The sequence below is a fragment of the Dromiciops gliroides genome, chromosome 2 (genome assembly GCF_019393635.1).
Source record: "Dromiciops gliroides isolate mDroGli1 chromosome 2, mDroGli1.pri, whole genome shotgun sequence".
NCBI classification, from domain to species: Eukaryota; Metazoa; Chordata; class Mammalia; order Microbiotheria; family Microbiotheriidae; genus Dromiciops; species Dromiciops gliroides.
The window spans coordinates 279,082,340-279,106,174 of record NC_057862.1 but is presented as its reverse complement, the minus strand read 5'-3'; the positions used below and the strand labels follow the sequence as shown (position 1 = coordinate 279,106,174).

The 23,835-nt window shown below is 37.3% G+C and overlaps 1 protein-coding gene across 1 annotated transcript; it reads right to left on the bottom strand.

Moving 5' to 3' along the window:
- Positions 1–15,019: 15,019 nt before the first annotated feature.
- Positions 15,020–20,986, bottom strand: IL9 (interleukin 9). The gene is given in 6 exon segments (XM_043982394.1): positions 15,020–15,127; positions 18,145–18,276; positions 20,482–20,514; positions 20,610–20,645; positions 20,763–20,917; positions 20,920–20,986. Coding segments are annotated over 6 exon segments (531 nt in total).
- Between the last annotated feature and the right edge of the window lie 2,849 nt (positions 20,987–23,835).

The following is a 23,835-nucleotide window of genomic DNA, read 5'->3' as shown; positions in this document are numbered from 1 at the left end:
TAGGGTGAAAGAAGATAGATATAAGAGTAAATATAATGGGGAAGGGAATAGGATGGAAGGAAACAGTCAACAATAGGAACTGTGAAAAAGAAAAAAGGGAAAAAATGTGTACAAACATATTTATAGCAACTCTTTGTGGTGGCTAAGAATTGGAAATCAAAGGAATGTCCATCACTTGGGGATTGACTGAACAAGCTGTGGTATATGATTGTAATAGAATATTATTGTGTTATAAGAAGTGACAAGCAGGATGATTTCAGAAAAACCTGGAAACACTCATATGAACTGATGTATAGTAAAATGAGCAGAACTGGGAGGACATTGTGCACAGTGACAACAGTGTTGTTCTATGAGCAAATGTGAACAACAACTAATCTCAGCAATACAATGATCCAAGACAATCCTAAAGGGTTAATGATGAAGCATACTATGCACTTCCAGAGAAAGAAATGATCTTGATTGAATATAGACTAAAAAATAATAATAGTAATTGTAAACAATATAAAATCCTTGGGACCCTACCTGCCAAGGCAAACTAAGGAACTATATGAACATAATTACAAAATACTTTTCACAAAAACAAGATCACATCTAAACAAATGGAAAAATTATAAATTGCTCATGGATAGGCCATGCTAATATAATAAAAATGACAATTCTGCCTAAATTAATTTACTTATTCAGTGCCATTCCAATCAAACTACCAAAAATTATTTCATAGAGCTAAAAAAAAATAACAAAATTCATATGGAAGAACAAACATTGAAGAATATCAAGGGAATTAATGGAAAAAAAATGCCAAGGTAGGTGGTCTACCTGTATGACATCTAAAACTATATTATAAAACAGCAATCATCAAACTATTTGGCACTGGCTAAAAAAATAGAGAGGTAGATAGATGAAATAGGATAGATACACAAAATATAGCAGTAAATTAATATAGCAATCTCCCGTTTGATAAACCCAAAGACTCTAGCCTTCAGGATAAGAATTCACTATTTGACAAAAATTGCTGGGAAAAATGGAAAATAGTATGGCGGAAACTAGGCATAAACCAACATCTTACACTGTACACCAAAATAAACTCAAAATGGGTACAAGATCTAGACATAAAGGGTAATACCATAGGCAAATTAGAAAAATAGTTTACTTGTCAGACCTATGGGGAAAGGGAAGAATTTATGACCAAAGATGAGATAGAGAGCATTATGAAATGCAGCGTAGATCATTTTGACTACATTAAATTAAAAAGTTCTTGTACAAACAAAACCAATGCAAACAAGAGCAGAAGGAAAGCAGAAGGCTGGGAAACAATTTTTACGGACAGTGTTTCTGCTAAAGGTCTCATACCTAAAATATATAGAGAATTGAATCAAATATATAAGGATGTCATTCCCCAATTGAGACATGGTCAAAGGATATGAACAGGTGGTTTTCAGATGATGAAATTAGAACTATCTACAGTCGTATGAAAAAATGTTCTCAATCACTACTGATTAGAGAAATACAAATTAAAACTACTCTAAGGAACCATCTCACACCTATCCGATTGGCTAATATGGCAAAAAAGAAAGATGATAAATGTTGGGGAAGATATGGGAAAATTGGAATACTTAATGCACCGTTGGTGGAGTTGTGATCTGATCCAACCATTCTGGAGAGCAATTTGTAACCATGCCCCAAAGGGTATAAAACTGTGCATACATACCCTTTGACCCAGCAATGCCACTACCATGTCTGTATCCCAAAGAGATCATAAAAAAGGGAAAAGGTTCCACATGTACAAAAAATATTTATACTTGCTCTTTTTATAGGAGCAAAGAATTGGAAATTGAGGGAATGCCCATTAATTGGGGAATGGCTAAGCAAGTTGTGTTATATAAATGTAATGGAATAGTATTGTAATGTAAGAAATGATGAACCGGCAGATAGATTTCAGAAAAATCTGGAAAGACTTACATGAATTGATGCTGAGTGAAATGAACAGAACCAAAAGAACACTGTACAAAGTATCAACAACATTGTGTGATGATCAGTTGTGGTGGACCTGATTCTTCTCAGCAATACAATAATCGAAGACAATACCAAAAGACTTACAATGGAAAATGCTCTCCACATCCAGAAAAAGAATTATGGAGTCTGAATGCAGACTGAAGCACACTATTTTCACTTTTGTTGGTTTCTGTTGTTGTTGTTGTTGTTATCATTCTTGTTTATTCTTTCTTGCATTTTTTTTCCTTTTGTTCTGATCCTTCCCTCACAACATGACTAATGTGGAAATATGTTTAACATGATTGTAATGTACAACCTATATCAGATTACTTGCTGGCCTCAGGAAGGGGGAGGAAAGGGCAAGTAAGTGAAAAATTTGGAACTCAAGAAAAATCTTTACATGTAATTGGGAAAAAAATTAAAAAATTTAAATTAGATTAAATTTTTAAAATAGAGATAAGGAAGAGGGGAGAAGAGAGATCTCACAGCAAATGGCCTCATTTTTTTTTTCTGTAAAATATGAGGCTCTCAACTGAGATGGTAGAGGAAGGAGAGCCACTAGAGGTTTGAAGAGAAATGGAAAGATTTGGAGGAGGAGCTGTAGTGAGTGGGATAATGAGGTATTTTTGTTTTGTTTTGTTTGTTTGGGGGTTTTTTGGTGAGGCAATTGGGGTTAAGTGACTTGCCCAGGGTCACAGCTAGTAAGTGTCAAGTGTCTGAGGCCAGATTTGAACTCAGGTACTCCTGAATCCAGGGCCAGTGCTTTATCCATTGTGCCACCTAGCTGCCCCTAGGGATAATGAGTTTTTAAGGAAAGTATAGCAGAATCTCCTAGTAGCAGTGAAGACCCAGCTGAGACTATAACATAAATTTGTAATGTACCCAATCAGAGCAGCTTTATGATTTTCTCCATCTTTCCTCCAGCAGCATGTGTGTAGGAGTGAAAGTGGTGAGTGGTAGGAGTAATCCAAGACTTGGCTGGGTGTAATATGATAAAGGAACTAGGGAATTGCAAGAAGAGGGCTGCTTAGAATTAAATTGGTTCAACAAAGGGTCAAGAGGGGGAGAAGAAAGAGTGGCAAATACAGAGGAGATGGTCTGGTATAGAATTGAGGTGTCAAGGGATTGGAGATCACAGTGTAGATGAAGAATAAGGTTTTATAAGATAAGGCAGAAGGAGAGGTGAAAAGGTAAATAGTCAGATAATGGAACCAGGTATAAAGGTGCTATATCAGGGTGATGGTAGTAAGAGAAATATGAAAAATTTTTTGAAAGATGAAATAATATGATGTTACATAGAAAGTGGGTTCGAATTGATCAGGCCCTGTGGGTTGTCTATAAAATATCTAGCCAGTTATAAATCAGAAAGATTTTAGTCTTCTCATCTTCCCATAAGCACCCTCCAGTCTTCCCAGAATAGCTGACAATAGTGCCTGCAACAGAAGCCAAAGATAGATTAAATACAGATTATAGGCTCAAGAGGAAAAACAAAACAAGATGTATTACATTTTGAAGGGGATCATCTTGAGGGCTTCAGCAAAAGGACTAGCAGGGTTTGTGGGTTACCCCTTGGACTCAGAATGTGATAGTGGGAGAGGTTTTTTTTGTTGTTTTTTTTTTTTTGATGGGGCAATGAGGGTTAAGTGACTTGCCCAGGGTCACACAGCTAGTAAGTGTCAAGTGTCTGAGGACAGATTTGAACTCAGGTCCTCTTGAAGGCAGGGCCAGTGCTTTATCGGCTGAGACACCTAGCTGCCCCCATCTTGGGCAATTATATCACAGGCTTTGGAAAGCATATTTGTACCAACTGTTCTTTCTATATCCCTTAGTAAATATCCTTTTCTAAAAGCTAATTATCTGGTTGACTAATTGATATCAATTGATAATCATGGTAGAAAGTACCCCAGTAGGGATTCACAACCTATATAATTAGAAAGATATCCTTAAGTCTGAATATAGATTATAGCATACTTTCATTTTCTTTATTTTTTCATAGTTTTTTTTCCCCATTTTTTCAGTTTGTTCTTCTTCAACATGACTAATATGGAAATAGATTTTACACGATTGCACATATATAATCTATATCAAAGTGTTTGCCATCTCAGGGAGAAGGGGGGCAGAGAGGGAAGGAGAAAATTGGAACTCAAAATTGTATTCAAAAACATTATATTTATGATTATAATAAAATTGTATTTACCTGTAATTGGAAAATAAAATACTATTTAAAAGGGAACAATAACAAAAAATAAAAAAGAAAGATACCCCTAACCCTTCAGAGATACCCCTAGACTCTGAAGGGATAGATAGCTACGGGAATCCAGCCTATTAGTAAAAATGAGGTGTGAAGGAGAAGTTCTAGAGCATGTTATACAAGTCTAAAAAGGCCACTGTACACAGATTGGAAACCAATTCTTTACATAGAGGAAGGAGATAGAAAAAATATCTAGGTGTGGAAGTACACTAGTAAAATATGCTTCATTTGTTAGAGAAAGGTATAGCAGTAGACCTTGGACTTACAGGTGGAGAAAAGTGGAGGGCCTGGGATTTTGAACAGGCTTGAGAGCAATAAAGTTTGCTTTAACCAAATTTATACCCTCTAAATGTATTTAAGGAGTCTGTAGCCACAAATGTATATATGTGTGTTTGAGACTGTATGTGTATGTGTGTGTATGCATATGCAATAGTGGGGAAATTGTTATAACCAATCAACAAGTTTGAAGAACCAACTGTGTTCAGATAGATAACTGAGGTGAGCATTGTGGGCAAAGGAGGTTTTCTTATACAAAATGACTAATGTGGCAATGTTTTGCATAATTGCACATGAATAGCCTATATCTAATTGCTTGGTGCCTCAGGGAAGGGGGAGGGGAGGAAGGGAAGGAGGGATATAATTTAGAATTTAAAACTTTAAATAAAAGAGTATTCACTGAGGGGGAAAAAAAGAGCAAAGGACATTAGATCATTGAAATTTCACATTCTGAAAATTGACCCCAAGCACCAAGGCAAAGGATTGGTTTTGAATAAAAGAAAAGAATTCAAATCATTCCTTCAAAAGAAAAAAATTTACTAAGTATCTTCCATTTTAACAAAACCAAATGTCACGTGAATGAACCCTTAGCAATAAGGTCCCTTGGGTGCAGCTCTGTAGCACAGTGGATAAAGCACTAGCCCTGTATTCAGGAGGACCTGAGTTCAAATCTGGTCTCAGACACTTGACACTTACTAGCTGTGTAACCCTGGGCAAGTCACTTTAACCCTCATTGCCCTGCAAAAACAAAACAAAAAGTAATAAGGTCCCTTTTTGTCTCTGTTTCAGGAAACAACTGTTGCTACAACAACCAAGATGTAAAAAAAGATTAATTAAGCTTTTGAAGCTTTATGAAAAACCATTGGGGACAGCTAGTGTTAACCTGGAAATTAAGGAAACAATCAATATAGGAGAAATAAGGTCTTTAATCTGGGCAGAGGAACTGTAGCTCTGGATATCACAAAGCTTGGAAGCTAGGAATACCCAAAGATGGGAACAGAGGACAGGGTTTTAATGGGGTAACAGAACAAAAAGATTGCTCCAGAGTGACATATAGCTAATTAATGTAAATGAACCTTTGACAAAAGAATTAATAGAACAGCTCCTAATTTAAGTATAGGCATTACTGACTCTGAATAGAAACTACTTAATGTTTTCACATAATAACATAAAGTCCCAAGAGTAAGGTGGGGAACATTGGGAAGGTCCATAAGTCCATCAAGAGTCTTGAAATGACAAAGACAGTCAGCCCCAGGCAATTCACCTGCCTGGGAAAGAGGGGACTGGGTTGGGAATCAGTTCTCTGTAAATTTTGTAGTTCTCTGCAGTAGATAAAGCACGGGCCCTGGATTCAGGAGGACCCAAGTTCAAATGCAGCTTCAGACACTTGATACTTACTAGCTGTGTGACCCTGGGAAAGTCACTTAACCCTCTGCCCTGCAAAAAAAAAAAAATTAGTTGCAACATATTTCTTGCTCTCAAGGAACTTATAACTTAGTAGGGGGTTATGACATAGATAACTATCATGCAAAATATCACATTTGCACAGAAGTGTAAACAAAATAGTTTGTGAGATTCTAGGGCAGTCATTGCCAAATGGGGGATTGGGGAAACCTTCTTGGTGAAAGTGTACTTTAAGTTGGGCTCTGAAGAATGGTTTGAATTTGGTAGGTGAAGAGAGGTAGGGCAAGGGCTTCTTAGTGATAGTACCTGTATAAAGATACAAAGATAGGGAAATACTCAGGAAGTTTACGATGTTGGGGAGTTCAGTTTGGCAGGAGTGTAAAGTATGTAGAGAGCAGTAAACTGATATAAGACCCAATGACATGTTATAAAATTCTAGGCCAAGGAATGTGAACTTTACTCCACAGATGATAGAGAGCCACTGAAGATTTTGGTGCAGTAGAGTGACATAACCAGATCTATGGATAAGAAAGATTATTCTGATATTGGTTTGTGAATGAAAAATTTAAGGGAGGAGAGAAAGAAAGAAGGACAAAAACCACTCTAGGCAAGTAATGATGAGATGGCCCGTATTGGGGTGGCAGCAATGAAAATAGAAAGGAGATAATAGATATGATAAATTTATAGAGATTTACTCTTTTCCCTTCCTTGCTTTTCAAATACGGTCAGTTATAAACCCAGTTAATTTTCAATCTAAAAAGAATTATTGATGTTTTGTTTTATATTACCTTCAATTCAAATCTATCCCCTACTCAGTAAATTGTCCTTTGTATTAAACAATAAAACAGGAAAAAAAGCACATCAGCAAAACCAACCCACACATCAACTCAGTCTAACATTATACACAAGGTTTCAAATCTAGAGTCCCTCTTCTGCAAAGAAGAAAGGTACCTTTTTGCATTTTTTGAGACCACATTCATCCTGTTGATTTAAAGATAACCCTGAAGTTATGAACATGTGAGAGGGGTACACAGTGACACAAGAGGCAGAGATAAGGAAGTCAAAATGAGGAGCAGGCTGACAGCTTGTGTGGTAACAGCTTGAGGTTTGGATTATGTTGAATCTGAGATGCCAGTGAAACCTCAAGTTAGAAATGTCAAAAGCAGTCACAGATGAAGCTCTAGAGCTGAGAAAAGTTGAACAGAGATAGAGATTTGTGAGTGAGCTGCTGTATAGAAGTTAGAGTTGAAGCCATGAGAGGAGGGATAAATGGAGAGAGTGGAAAGAATGAAAAAAAGGACCAATGACCTTTTGTAAGAGGTCTTCCAGGGTCCCACTTCTCTACCCTCACTCCCATTACTAAAGCCTTTCCTTTGGATTATCTTCCACTCACATTGCACAGAGTTTGTATGTGCCTAGTTATTTACATATCATCTTCCTCATTAGAATGAGGGATCCTTGAGGGCTCAGACCATCTGTTTGCTTTTCTTTGTATCCCCAGTACTTGGCACAGTTCTTGGCAACACAGTAAGCACTTAATGAATGCTTGTTGACTATCTCCTTTCACCCAGCAATACCACAATGAGGTCTATTTCCCAAAATGATTAGGGAAAAAGGAAAAGAACCCATATGTTCTAAAATATTTCTAGCAGCTCTCTTTGTAGTAGCAAAGAACTGGAAATTGTGGGGATGACCAAACATGTCATGTTACATGATTGTGATGAAATACTACTGTGCTATAACAAATGATGAGCTTAATGATCTTAAAAAAACATGGATAGATTTACATGAAATAATGAAGAAGAAAATGAGCAGAACTGAGAGAACATTGCATACAGTATCAACAATGTTGGTTTAAGAACAACTTTGAGTGACTAAGTCATTTTCACTGTTTTAAATACTCAAATTAACTACAAAGGACATATGAAGGAAGATGCTATCTGTATCCAAAGAAAGAACTGATAAATAGAAGTATGTATAGAATGATTATACATATATATGCATGTGTACACACTTATACATGTGTATACAATACCTATATGCACATGCATGTACATATACATATGTGCATGTGTTCATGTGCACATGCTTGTGCATACACATAAATACATGCCTATGCATGTACATGCTCATATGCACATACACAAACATGTGTATACATGCACATCTACATCTACATCTACACATACACATACACATACACATCTACATCTACATCTACATCTACATCTACATCTACATCTACATCTAAATCTATATCTACATATTTGTGCCTAAGGGTAACTATCTCTAGGGCAGAGGTGGGGGAGGGAAAAAAAGAAAAAAAATTACATAATAACTTTATTATATATTCAAAAGCAGTAACAAGTTGTACACAATATATTTGCAGTTTCACATGTAATCTTTTTTATTATATTATGTTATGCAGATGTTTGTTTTATTCTACAAATTAAAATTAAAAAAAAACTCTTGTTGACAAGGACAGATCCTTGGAGATGAAAGAGACAGGGAAGGAGCATTTAGAGAAGTAGGAGAACTAGGAAGACTGCATTATCCCTCAAGATTAGGGAAAAGAAAGTATATGGAATAGTTGCATCTCACCAATCATGGCAATAGTGTTCTAAAAAGTCACCACAACCGCCCAAATTAGTAAATACTGAACCATTGTTAAACTTATGGTCCTTCTAGCCTCTGGTCACAAAGTTTACTTTAGCACTTTCTAGAGAGGACTTGCCCATAGATTAGTGAATTTCCTCTTCCATTTTCCTGAGTGTATAATATTGTTGATCCATTAACATTGAACTCAGGGCCAACAGCTCTATAATGTGCATGAATGAAGCTTATCTAACACACTTTTTTACGTAAGGTACATCACAGCCTTCTTGCTCATAGAAACACTGACAATTGGGGGCCATTTAAAAGAGTGAAATCATCCACAAAAAGCACAAATGTGAAAAAATGGCACTAAATAGATTTTTTTTTGCAGGTCAATGAAGGTTAAGTGACTTGCCCAGGGTCACACAGCTAGTAAGTGTTGTGTCTAAGGCCAGATTTGAACTCAGGTCCTCCTGAATCCAGGGTTGGTGCTCTATCCACTGTGCTACCTAGCTGCCCCACTAAATAGACTTTTAAAACTAGATTACAGGATGAGAGCTAAAACAAGAAGGCAGAATACTCAACCTTATCTGGAAATGTGTGTATTGGATAACTTAGTTTTTTGCTGCTCTATCCACGTCCATGACTGACCACAAAAGCATTAAAAATATTTATTTTGGGGTTTTAAATAAATTATAGTATATAGGCAATTGGCAAATACAGAATCCACAAGCAATTAGCATTAAATATCTATATAATTATTCAACAAAGTCAAATGCTACAGGGAAGGTGAAGAGGGTGAGGACTGGGCAAAGGTAATTATATTTGTCAAATATTAGGTCACTGGTGACCTTAGAGAAAGAACCTTTCTTTAGAAAGGTTAAAGAGAAGCATTAGGGATATTACAGACTTTAAAAGCATTCAGTGGTGAAGAAGAGACACACAATATCATAAATAGATGGGGTATAAGGATAGAAGGAAGAATGTTTTCATGTTTGGGCAGACATTGGAATATTTATAGACAGATGAGAAGGAGCGATTTGAGAGAGGGATTGAAGATGCTAGTGACAGAGGATGGCCAGGATCCTGAAAGAGGTAGCACAAGGATCAAAGGTATTGGTAGAAAGATCAGCTTAAATGAGTGTAGGTATATATTTTCTGCAATGGAAGGGGAGAAGAGAAGGTGATAATGCTGAAAAGATCTGAGGAATGGAGGAGGAAGCTGAGTGTTCATAATGGATGGCCTCCATTTCATGTAAATAGGATGCTTCCAGTTATGATCTCAAGGGCTAAGGAGAGGTTGGTGGCAGTAGGACAGAAGCAAAGTTTTGGGAATGAAATAAGGAGTTGTTAAACAAGTAGAGTAGAATTTCTGAGCAGCAAGGAATGTCCCACCGAGGTTACAACAAACTTGTGACCCTGGGGTCACACAGCTAATAAGTGTCAAGTGTCTGAGGCCAGATTTGAACTCAGGTCCTCCTGAATCCAGGGCCAGTGTTTTACCACTGTGCCATCTAGCTAACTTCACAACACATTTGTAATTGGCAAATTCAAAAAGATTTCCTTACTTTGTTCATCAACACTCTTTAATAACCTAGGAGCAGGATAAGAAATCAGGCTGTGGAAATAATACAAAGATGAGTATTTGGAATTTGAGAACAGTGAAAAATTGGTTGGGTATGGGGAGGAGAGCCCAGCGATTCTAGGTTAGTAGTTAGTAAAGCATTAAAACTGCAGAACATTGGGTCAAAGAGAAGTGTCTGGGAAGCTGAAGAAACTAAGGAATTGTTTGGTCATGCTGCCAGACAGTCTGTCAGCATGAATTTTTAAGATACTGAGAAAAATGGCAGGTTATAAATTCTCTCTTGAACTCAGACAATTCACTATGCAAATCCTGCATTGGATAAATTCTGCCGAGGGATCCTGAGGCAGCATGGTGAAGTGAATGGGACATAAGACTTAAAATTAGAAAGAACTGGATTCCAGTCCAGCCTCCGATTCTCAAAACCTGTGTAAAATGAGAGGGAATTGGACATTCCAAAGAATGTTAGTCAATAAACATCGGTGTCTAATATGTGCCAGGCACTGTGCTAAGGGCTCCATTAGGTTCCTTCCCAAGGGTCCTTTTCCTTTGATTTAAAGAGTAGGCTGAAGCCAGGCAGGAAAGGGAACTGTGTTGCCAGGGTCTCTGTGTTCTAGGAATCTTTGTTGATGAACTATTTCAGGACTGGAAGCAGAAAGGACCTCTCTTGAGCACACGAGGAGGCAAAGTCACATCAAGGCTAAGCCAACATCAGCTTTTAGAGAATGAATTGACTAGTAAGGAAGGTTCTTATGGGGTGGGGATCGAGTTTAGAGCCAGCAAGATAGATCCTGAGAATACAAGCAAGGAAATTATATCAAGAAAATCCTTATACAGGAAGGGAGTGTGGTGTCGAAGTTAAGGAGTTAAAAAAAAAAAAAGGCACTAGGTTTGTAGTCAGAGACCCTGCATCCAAATCTGATTCCTGGACTACCTTGGGCAAATCATCTAAGTCACTTGGGCCTTAGATATCTGTAGAATGAAAGGTTGTTTTAGATTGTCTGTAAGATCCCTTCAGGTTTTAGAGTCTGTTAAGTTATTGGAGAAGAAATCAGGGACCAGGCGTGTCTTGCCCAATATTCATTTAATTACGAGGTAATTATTCATAATTAAAATAGGTAATTAGGAACCATGACAAGAAAATCTGATATTAAGAAGTCACACAGGGGGCAGCTAGATGGTGCAGTGGTAAAGCACTGGCCCTGGATTCAGGAGTACCTGAGTTCAAATCCGGCCTCAGACACTTAACACTTACTAGCTATGTGACCCTGGACAAGTCACTTAACCCTCATTGCCCTGAAAAAAAAAAGTCACACAGCAGGATCCTGGAAAAGCACTCTAAAATGCTAATTTGCATATCCAACTTTCTGTGACCTGTGAAGGTTCTTAAGGGTAAGTGTTACTTCCATCTAGAGTATCTCCAAAATCCTTTTGCCTCTAGATATTAGGAAGTGGACAGCATCAACAGGTTTTCAAATAACACCTCTGATACCTACTACCTCCATGACTCAATCTCCTTGGGCCTCAATTTCCTCAACTGTAGAATGATAGAATTGAGCTGCATAGTCTCTGAGGCTCTTTCCAGGTCTGATCCTATAGTCTTTTTCCCCTTGACTCCTGTCACCAGAACTTCCTATCAGACTGAGAAATAATATAATGATAAGAGTAATAATAACATATTTGTAGCATGTTTGGAGGCAGCTCCTTCTCATTGGATAGAATGCAAGGCCTGGAATCAGGAAGACCTGAGCTAAAATCTGACCACACTAGCTGTATGAGGTGCTCAAAAAGGACTTTGAAGATAAAGTTAGAGAGGTAGAGGAAAAAATGGAAAGAGAAATGAGGGTGATGCAGGAAAGACATGAGAAAAAAGTCAACAGCTTGAAAAGTCAAATGGAAAAGGAGGTACAAAAGCTCTCTGATGAAAATAAATGCCTAAGATTTAGGATTGAACAAATGGAAGCTAGTGACTTTATGAGAAACCAAAACACAATAAAACAAATCCAAATGAATAAAAAAATAGAGGGCAATGTGAAATATGTTCTGGGAAAAACTGCTGACCTGGAAAATAGGTCCAGGAGAGATAATTTAAAAACTATTGGGCTACCTGAAAATCATGATCAAGGAAAGAGCTTAGGCACCATCTTCCAAGAAATTGTCAGGGAAAAATTGCCCTGATATTCTAGAAGTAGAAGGTAAAATAGAAATTGAAAGACTCCACCGATCACCTCCAGAAAGAGATCCCAAAAGGAAAATTCCTAGGAATATTATAGCAAAATTCCAGAGCTCTCAGATCAAGGAGAAAATATTGCAGCTGCCAAAAAGAAAGAATTCAAGTACTGTGGAGCCCCAGTCAGGATATCGCAAGATCTAGCAGCTTCTACATTAAAGGACTGGAGGGCATGGAATATGATATTCCAGAAGGCAAAGGAATTGGGATTACGACCAAGAATCACCTATCCTGAAAAACTGATCTTAATCTTTCAGAGGAAAAAGTGGGGCTTTAATGAAAAAGAAGACTTTCAGGTATTTGTGATGAAAAGACCTGAACTGAATGGCAAATTTGACTTTCAAATACAAGACCCTAGAGAACCATAAAAATTTGGAGTTCGGGGACATACCTGGGGTCGTGCAGTGGGTGACTGTCTTATGTCTGAGGCTGGGTTTTTGCTGGGATCCCCTTGGGTCCAGGGTGGATGATTTGTCCACTGTGTCACCCCATGATGACATCTTTAGGGATAAATTGAGTGGTGAGGGAAATGCACTGGCAGAAGTGGAAGGGCAGAGAAATCCTACATGAAAGAAACAGGAAAAGGCTTATGGAGTGGGGGAAGAGATGGGAGAGGAGTAGGGCAGTAAATGAATTTTACACTCATCAGAAAAGGCTCAAAGATCTTAAACTCATCAGAGCTGCCTCAAGGAGGGCCTAACAGACATACCCAACTGGGTGGAGTAATCTATTTAATCTGGGCCTAACTCATCAGAATTGGCTCAAAGACCTCAATCTCATCAGAATTGGCTGAAGGAGGGAATAACATACAAGCTCAATTGGGAGGAGTAATCTCTCTAACTCTGCAGGAAAATAGGAGGGGAAGGGGATAAAGAGAGAGGGGCAAAAGAAGGAAGGGCAGAGTGGGGGAGGGGACAGACAGAAGCAAATCCCTTTTGAAGAGTGATAGGATGAAAGAAGATGGATAATAGAATAAGTATCATGGGGAAGGGAATAGGATGGAAGGAAAACAGTTAACAATAGTAATCATAAGAAAGAGAAAAGGGGGAAAATTGCACAAAAATATTTATAGCAACTCTGTAGTTACTAAGAATTATGAATCAAGGGAATGTCCATCAATTGAGGAATGATGAAAGAAGCTGTGGTATATGATTGTGATGTAATGGTCTTGTGCTATAGGAAATGACAAACAGGATGATCCCAGAAAAACCTGGGAAGACTCATGAACTGATGTATAGTGAAGTGAACAGAGCTGGGAGGACATTGTGCATAGTGACAACAGTATTGTTCAGTGAGCTATTATAAATGACTTAACTACTCTTAGCAATGCAATGATCCAAGGCAATCCCAGGGGACTAATGAGGAAGCTTACTATCCACCCGCATAGAAAGAACTGATTAAAAGAGCACTTGTGCATTGTACATATATAACCTGGTTGCTGTCTTGTGGAGGCGGGAGGAAAGGGAGGGAGGGAGAGAGAAAAATTTGGAACTCTAAATCTTATAAAAATGAATGTTGAAAACTACCCTTACATGTAACTAGGAAAAAATAAAATAAATGTGTTGCTAAAAATGAAGAAGAAAAAGAAGAAGAAGAAGAAGAAGAAGAAGAAGAAGAAGAAGAAGAAGAAGAAGAAGAAGAAGAAGAAGAAGAAGAAGAAGAAGAAGAATGTGGAAATTATCCAAAGATGAAGATTTGGAGTTTGGGAATGGTAAAAAGTTGGTGGGGGGTTAGGAGGGAGAGTGTAGGGATTCTATGCCAGTAGTCAGTAAAGCATTAAAGTTGCAGAACACAGTGTCATTCTGGATTTGAGGACAGGTGAAATAAGAAATATGGATTGAGGGGCAGCTAGGTGCACAGTAGATAAAGCACCATCCCTGGATTCAGGAGGACCTGAGCTCAAATCTGACCTCAGACACTTGACACTTACTTAGCTGTGGTGTGGCACTCCCCTCCTCCCACTTCTCACATAAGAGCCTTCTGAAAGCAATAAGCTTCTTTTTTTTTTTATGACAAATATCTTATTTAGAATTTCCCCCCAACTACATGTAAAAACAATTTTAACATTCATTTTTTAAAGTTTTTGTTTCAAATTCTCTTCTTCCCTCCCTTTCCACTCCATCCTTAAGAGGCAAGCAATTCAATGTGCCATACATATGTAGTCATGCAAAACATTTCTGTGTAATTCATATCATTTTGCTTGCCTTCTCAGTGTATGGGAAAGGGATGAGAAGAAGGAAGAGAATTTGCAACTCAAATTTTAAAAATAAAAGAATGCTAAAATATGTAAATAACAGGTGGTTGTTGTTGGTTTGTTTTTTTTTAGTGAGGCAATTGGGGTTAAGTGACTTGCCCAGGGTCACACAGCTAGTAAGTGTTAAGTGTCTGAGGCCGAATTTGAACCCAGGTACTCCTGACTCCAGGGCCGATGCTCTATCCACTGCGCCACCTAGCTGCCCCAAGGTGTTGGTTTTTAAGAAAGAGGGTTATAAAAGATACCCACTTCTATCAAGTCACTTAGTCTTTTTTGTTTGTTTGTATTATTTTATTACAAAAGGGAAACAAATTATCAAAGCATCTTTAAATTCCCTGAGATTCTCATTTGTACTTTCATATTCGTTAAGTGCAATAATTATAATAGCACAATTTGTTTAGATAATAAATATGATAAATAATAATTCCTTCTTTATTAGTTGTTAGAAATAGGTACTTTCTGGAAGTTTTCCTGGAGAGCCTTCAGAAATTCCATTGTGTTGGCAGTGAAGGTTTCATTGCATGACTGGTAACATGAAAAAGGCTGCAGAAAGAAAATGGAATAAATATTAAAGAACTGAAACCACCATGGCCAGTCTATACTGGTCAGTAAGAATTATACTAGCTTAGAAGCTGAGTGAAATTTGTTTTAGTAATAATAATAATAACAACAATAACAACAACAATAATAACAATAATAGTAACAGCAATGGCAATAACAATTTAACATTTACATAGAATCTTAAAGTTTTCTGTGTTCTTTATACACAATATTTCATTAAGCCTCATCATAACCACGTAATATAGGTGCTACAAAGATTATTAGCCACACTTTAAAAATGGGAAAAACTAATCTCAGAGACCAAGTTGCCCTTGGTCACTTAGCCTAGAAAGTGTCACAGGTAGGATTTGAACCCAAGTCTTCTTGACTCCCAGTCCAACGTAAATTCTACCATGGGAGATTCATTCCCTACATTGTTTTCATCTTTCAGAGGCCTTTAATAAAATGTGAATTCCTCATATAGGAGGTGAACACCTAAAGCTAACATTTCAACAGGGATTAATTGATAGTCTTCTAAGAGTAACTCCTCCTGGAATATAGACCTCCTGGAATGGAACCCATACTTGGAACTAAAGAGGAGAGAATGGTCACTAAAAAGAGAGATGGAACAGCACAAAAACAAGCTTAAGACCAATCATTTAATAGGTATTATTGTATCAAAAGAAGCATCAGGTAACCTTTAGAATACCAGTTAAGATTCATTAAGGACCTTATTTTATCCTCTTGTGACTCAGTCACATTTTTATAACAAAGCAAAACTCTGAAAGCATGTTAGTATTATCTGGCACTAGAAAGGGTTAATGTTAGAACTAAAGGAACCTTAGCTATCATTTGGTCAGGGATATATTGACAAATGTTTAACAACTGGCTTCCAAGGCGGGAGAAATACCACAGGATAAGCTTTTGAGTTTAATTGACATTATTAACATTTTCAACATCTCCTTAAGTGTAGGTAATCAGCAAACCAATAAATAAAGCTCTGATTTGGAACCTTTGCTGATTTCAGGGGTGTAAATGCTTACACTGATAATTTTACAATCAGCTCTTCACCAGTAAGATCTCTAATCAGTAAAAGTTGGTTCTAACATTTTCTTTCACCTGGTTCAGCTCCTTCATTTTACAGATGAAGAAACTGGGGCCCAGAAAAATTAAATGACTTGCCCAGATCACAAAGTTAGTAAGTAGCAAAACTCGAATTTGAACTGAGGTCCTCTGACTCTAAATTCATCCCACTTCCCACTGTCCCAAATCAATTGATCAGAAAGTACCCTGACCAGTATCTTCTATGCACATACACAGAAAGCTTTAGGTAATAAACAGTGTGTTTGCTGATCTGTATGTGCTCACATACTCTACTAGAAAGATCACTGTCGTGGCTGGGCTACTTACTACTGTGGAAGTTAGATCAAGGATGCTGTGTCCACTCCCTTCAGCATCAGTTATTCAGGTCAAGCAGTGGTAGCTAATATGCTTGCAGTCATTTATAATTTAAGAGCAGAAAATTACTTTTGTATACGGCGTAGGATAGTATGGTACAGCACTCAATTGAGTCAGGAAGACTTGGTTTTATAACTAGCCTTTGACACTTGTTAGCCGCAGGTCCATAAGCAAGTCAGAATAGTCTCAAGACCAAAGTTTTCTCATCTATAAAATGAAGAGGTTGGATCAAATGACCTCTGAGGTCCCTTTCAGCTGTAGATCTGATTCCCTGATTCTGAACCTCAGGTCCTCATCTGAAAAGTAGAGATAAATATACCTGTACTACCTAGCTCACGTAGTAGTAAGAAAGATCCAATCAGATCCTGAGTGTAAAGCATCTGATAAGCTTTAAAGCATTGTAATATCATTGGTGATTAGTTGGAGGGGGGGTGAGAATCTGCTCGGCATGAAATATGTTTCAGAAAAACCGTTTTTCAGAAAGCCATTTGTTTATTATATAACTAAAGAAGGGTAAATAGAATAGACATTTCTCCTGAGGCAGAACTTTGGAATACTCTTGATTATTCTCTTACTCTTTCTTTCAGAAGTTAGGAGAAGCTGCCATTTACATTCAAGATTTACAGGCTTTAGACCTGATATATTCCTCTTGAACTTCTCTGAATCACTGCAATAGAATAATTTCCTTGATCCCGCAGTACCACCAGAATTTGCTAACCCTTCTAAGTAGGGGGTGTTTGCAAAACCCACAGAACAGGAAATCCACTGTGAGCCACTCTAAGTTTTAGAAGGTAGTTCTGGAAGCTTTAACTTTCTTTGCTTTTTATCAAAATTTCACTTGCTTATGATTTTCCTGCAGCTAAGAAGACTGCTGGTTTACTTCTCTTTATTTATAATTTATGTCTCTGGACTTAATATTGATTATTGATAATTCTGTTTAGCAGCACATGCCTAGAGGACAGTTTAGCATTATGATTTATTTGTTTGGGCGCCCAGACTTTCTTCACTTTAACGGACAATTATAGTGGCATTGGATTAGTCCATCTTCCTATAGCAGGTAGGACTGAATGGCTACATAGGCTGTGACAATATTTAAATCAGTTGTTTAGAACATGGACCACTGGTCATTTATTAAGTGTTTGTTATATGGCAGGTGCTGTGCTAAGCCAAGGGATACAAAGAAAGACCACACTTCGAGTGTTGAAACCTTGGTCCTCTGACATGTTTTTGGTGGCACCCTGCCAGTATTACGTAATAAAACTTGGATCTAGGCACTGGACTCAGTCCTAACATCCAATTCTGCTAAAACACTTATCTGCTATGGGATCCGAGGCAAGTTACTGTCAGAGTAACTCATGAGATTCTGAAAGTGCTTTATAAATCTTAAAGTAAAATATAAATATGAGCTATTTTTGGATATTGGAATTCTCAGACCTCTTTAGACAATAATAAGCCACCAAATGAACTTCATTACCTGTGACTAGACAAATTTGTCTGGCATTCAAAGTCAGATAAAATCACAAACAGCAATTCATAAAAGTCAGGGGAAAAAAGAAACTTACTTTGCAATTGCGACTCCTCAGCCGAGTGACGTAATTCTGAACTCTCATGATAGTTCTCTTATAATCTGACTTCAGTGTGTGGTATATCTTTGTCAGACCATCCTGAAAGCATGACGTGCTACAGTTGTTCTGCTAAAAGATTATATTGCATTATATTAATTATATTATAAATAGTGGACTTGTTCAACCAAAGGGACAAGATTTTGAATATCATAAATTTCTACATTTTATCTAGATAAAAGCATATCTGTCCTTGCATTAAGAATGTTTGACAATCCAGGAAGCTCTTCTCAATATGTAGGTCCATTGTCATTTTCCCATAGGAATACCCCACTAGAGAACAATTCTCAAAATTGTATTTCAGGGAGAAAAAGCACTCCTGGTGCCAAGCAGGATCTGAGTTTCTTCTTTATAAGTACCTTATACTTTCCATCTCTTGGGAAAACAGAATTTCAAGCTAGACAGAACCTTAGAGATCATTTAATATAATTTCTTTCTTTTATAGATGAGAAAACTAAGCTTTAGAATATCAATTGCCACAGAATGTAGTATGGTCTCAAACCTATGAAACTCAATTGAATGCTCTTTCTATTAAACTAAACTCCACTTTAAATGTATTTAAAAAGAAAGAAAGCACTGTGCCTTAACCTAAGTGTTTGACTATTTTAAAAAAATCAATGAATATTAAATCCAGAGACAGATGTTATAAATATACATTATATTGTTATTCAGTCCTTTCCAACTCTTTGTGACCCCATTTGGGATTTTCTTGGCAGAGATACTGGAATGGTTTGCCATTTCCTTCCCTAGCTCATTTTACAGATGAGGAAACTAAGGCAAACAGAATTAAGTGACTTGCCCAGGGTAACATATCTAGTAAATGTCGGAGGCCAGATTTGAATTCATGAAGATGAACCTGTCTGACATCAAGCCTAGTGCTCTATCCACTATGCCACCTAGCTGCCCAAAATATATGTTATGGTTTCTCCTAATAAATAAGAGTTAGTATGATCTAATGGGAAAGGATACTGAAGGACATGAATTCAAATACACCCCCAGTTGCTGACTCCATTTGTGACTTTGAGAAAGTCATCTCATCTCTTAAGATCTCAGTTATTTCATCTACAATATGAGAGAACAGGACGAAATGACTTTCAGTCTTTCTTTCAGCTCTAAATCTCTGACTCTAGTTGCATTAGCCTTCCTTACTTTTAAAGTATCCTTCTTGGAATTATTGGGAAAGGAATCTTAGAATCATTGTGGAAGGTATGGAGGCTGACTAAAGTAGTGACCCTAAATTCTCTGACAGTTCCCCTGGGACTTGAAGTGGAGAAAAAAAAAATGAATGCTTTCTGATCTCAGCTCTAACCATGCCACTCCCCTTCCCATGTTCCACTTTGAGTTTTGGTAGGGAAGGGACAAGAAGAAATAGAAAAGAAAAGATTGGATAACAAGGTGAGAAGGAAAGATAGAGGCAACTGGAAACATTGTAAACCTACTCTGAAGCCGAGAGTAGAATTAAAGCTGCCAAAATTAAAATTAAAATCTTCACTTTCCCCCCAATTCCCAATGACAAACATTTTAGCTATGAAATAGATAGATATTTGCAGATATCCAGACTCCTATGGCAGTCGATGCCAGGCAAAGGGTAAAGTATTGACTATTTTTCATTATACTATGAGGAAGTGAAGAATGTAGTAAGGAAGAAAAAATGCTTCCCATATGAACTGGATTGGTTTTTTTAATTTATACATTAAAGTTTTCTTTAAATAGTAAATACTGCCACTAATCTTGAAACATGCTGATGTTTACTTTAAAAAAAACCACAATCAATATTTTAATCCCTTAAATTTTATGGGACTGACTACAAAGAAAGCCCTCATTCTTTTGCTGTATCCAGAATCATATGGCTTACAATTGACATGGATCTTAGAAGACCATCGAATCCAACCAACCTGGACCTTACAGAAAAAGAGACTGAGACCCAAACTGGCTAAGTGGTTTTCCCAGGGTTTGCTAGGTGGGAATAGAAGTAGAATTTGAAATGGGGTCTCTTGGTGACAAACTTTTTCAATATGCTCACCTCATGAGTTCAAGAGACTGAATTTTGACAAGAAATATGTTCATTCATAACAATGAGATAATCTATATATAAATTGCTTTACAGACATTAAAGCATACATAAATGGAGCTATCATAATCAACATTCTAATAATTGACTAACATCATCCAATTAAATTTTTAGATGAATGAAATTCATAAAATGAATAGTATTTGAAAATAAGAAAGTGTTTGTCTTTTAATTTTCTTACAGAAGAGATAGGAAGTCATACTTACAGTAGATACAGGAAGACATAAACAGTCAGTCACCTGCAAAAGAGATATTTAAACATAAGATTCTGTTAAATGATACTTGGCAACAGAAAATGTCAATAGGGTTTAATAATTCTGATCCATTCACTTACATTGGCATTACAATTGCATGTTGCAGCAGCCTCTTTCTAAATTGGTAAAGACATACATACACATCAAGAAAAAAAAACATAAGTCATATTGAATTCAGAATCTTTTTTAGTTTCAAATTGTTCACCATGAAACATCAGCCCTCCTGAACATACCTCCAAATGGTCCATGAGAGTCTCTGTAACCTCAGTTGGTTCTGGACTTGAGCAGCGGTACCTACTTAGACTTGGTTGGTTCTGGGCTTTAGCAGGTATTCTGCTCATTGACAAAAGCAAGGTGGTAAGGAAAAGCCCGTGGAAGAACATCTTTCTTCAATGTGTAACTAAGTCTGCAAGTTCTCCTTTTAAATTGTGTCTTCTATAAATTCCCTTTCAATCATGGAAAACCCCTAACATCAAATTGATACCACTTTTTCTATGTAAGTGTAGACCATCTTTTTAAAGAAAAAAAATCCAACTGAGTCACTTAACAAAGTATAATTAATTTTGTGACAGGAAATTTCAATCCTCAGAAAAGATGATTTCAAAAGGTTGAGTTATAAGATGCAGTAGGAAAAGTTAAAGATCTTATACCTTTCACTTTTTTCAAGATAGGATTCTAATTGTGAGAATGATGGTGTTTCCCATTAAAAGGTATATGTGTTTTCCCTCTTTACATTATTGAAAATACTAAGAATGTTACTCAGTCTTAGGTTCTAATAATGAAATTTTTTTTCTGCTTGTGGACAGGGATAAGGGTGTTGGGGAAAGAATGTGTGAGATCATAGGGTAACTTCTTTTTTGCATTTTATTGAAAGAATTATTATTGAAGTCAGTATATTTCATTCATAAATCCCAGATGTAATTTTTTTTATTACTGGACCACACTTTACTCCTGTCCAGAATGCTTAGTACCCCCTTGCAAATGACCTTGTGCTAGGAAAAGCTGCAGAGCAATTTCAAATGGGTACTGTACTAATATTCCAAATCTCAACATCAGTCTACTTAGTATTTATGGAGTTGCTATAGTTATAGGCAACATTAAATACATTTCAAGACCAAATCCAATGATTAGCTTAGGATGGAAATAGGTATGATCCCATCCTTTTGCTTAGAGTCCAAAAGCATTCTGATGACTTTCATTTAAGTCCAAAACTCTGAAGTCATTTTTTACTCTTCTCTCTCCCTCAACACACATATTGAATTAGTTGCCAATCATTGTTGATGCTACCACTACAATATTTCTTTTTTCTTGGCGGGGGTGGGGAGGAGAAGGACAATGAGGGTTAAGTGACTTGCCCAGGGTCACACAGCCAGTGTCAAGTGTCTGAGGCCAGATTTAAACTCAGGTCCTCCTGAATCCAGGGCCATTGCTTTATCTCCTGCGCCACCTAGCTGATCCCTACAATATTTCTCATATGCATGCCATTTTCCCTTCTTCACAGCCTCTCCCTAATTTAGATCCTCTCCCATGGATTCTTGCAATAGCCCCCTAATATGTTACCTTTCCTCTTCTCTTACCTTCCCACTCAATCCTTGGCACAACTGCCAAACCGATTGCCCCTAAAATATAGCTCTGCCCATCTTGAATGGTTCTTTGTTGTCTTTCTCCAGGATAGAAAACAAAATTCTAATCTGCCTATCGAGAGCCCCCCACAATCAGAATACCACTGACTTCTCTAGTCTTATTTCATACCACTTACCTTCACATGCTCTTCATCCCAATCAGACAACGGGGCTCCCTCTTCACTGCTGTACATGACAGTCCATTGTCTGCCTCTGAACCTTAGGAAAAGCAATTCCTCATTTCTGGAATTTGGTCCTCCCTCATCAGCACCTTATGGAGTCTCTCCCTTCCTTCAAAACACAGCTCAGAAGTCATTTCTTATGCGAAGCCTCTCCTGATTTCCCTGGCCCGAGTTATTACTTCTCTCTCTCTCTTTTTTTATATGACTTTATGTAATTCAATAATTTACCTACTTTTGTACATGTTAGATCCTGTCTATAGAGTGGAAACAAACTCCTAGAGGGCACAAATTCTGTGTTTTGGTATTTTTACCATTCTTCATATCTCTTTTTTTTTTTTGCAGGCAATGGGGGTTAAGTGACTTGTCCAGGGTCACACAGCTTTCTTCATATCTCTAACCCTCAGTATGATGCCTAGCACATAATCATTGCTTATTGATTAACTCAGTGAAGTACTGTAGATCAGTCATTCATTATACATTGTATTTTTCCAGCTGAAAAAAAAAAGCAAGCTGAATGTGCTTCCTCCTCTTCCCCCAACTCCACTTCAAATACTTTTCTTTTCAGTGTTTGCATAATTTAGTGATCAGTCAATCAGTAAATAAACATTTATTAAGTATTTACTGTGTGTCAGGCCCTATGTTGTGTTGGGATACAAAGAAATGTGAAAGATGATTCTTGCTTACAAGGAGCTGACCATCTTTGTGCAATAAGAAATTAACACAGAGTTTAAAGGTCCTTATTTAATTCAATTAAGCATGTATTCGTTGTCTTTTATGTGTAATGAATTGCATTAGAAATCAAGGAATGCAAACATGAAGAAGAAATTATGACAATAATAAAATATCATAGCTTAAAATGGGCAAATACAATAAACATTTGGTGCATATCAGCTGTTTGGGGAGCCCTCGTGGAAGAGAATAGCATCAAGAAGCTTTTGGGAGGGGCAGCTGGGTAGAGCACCAGCCCTGGATTCAGGAGGACCTGAGTTCAAATCCGAACTCAGACACTTGACACTTACTAGCTGTGTGACCCCGAGCAAGTCACTTAACCCCAATTCCCCAGAAAAAAAAAAAGAAGAAGAAGCTTTTGGTCAAGGATGGAAGAGATGCTATCAACATAAATAGATAAATATACTATATTATGTAAATTATAGAGTTAAAAGGCAAAGTACTATGTGAATTCTGAGAGATAAGGCATTAACCAACTTTGTGGATTTAGGAGAGGCTTCCCAGTGGAGGCAGGTTTTGAATTGAGATTTAAAGAATGGATTGGAATTCAGCAGGCAAAGAGGAAGAGTTAGGGAATTCCAGTCAGTGAGAAGAGTGAACAAAGGCACAGAGTCATGAGGACTCAGTCATGTTTAAGGGACATTTAGGCAAGAATATAGAGATCGTCAAGAAGAATAATATGAAGTATAACCAAACAGCTAGTGTCAACATCGACAGAGAAGAGAGTTCCACCTTGTCTTCTTAAGAAGGTCCCAGGTAATAATTTACATTGG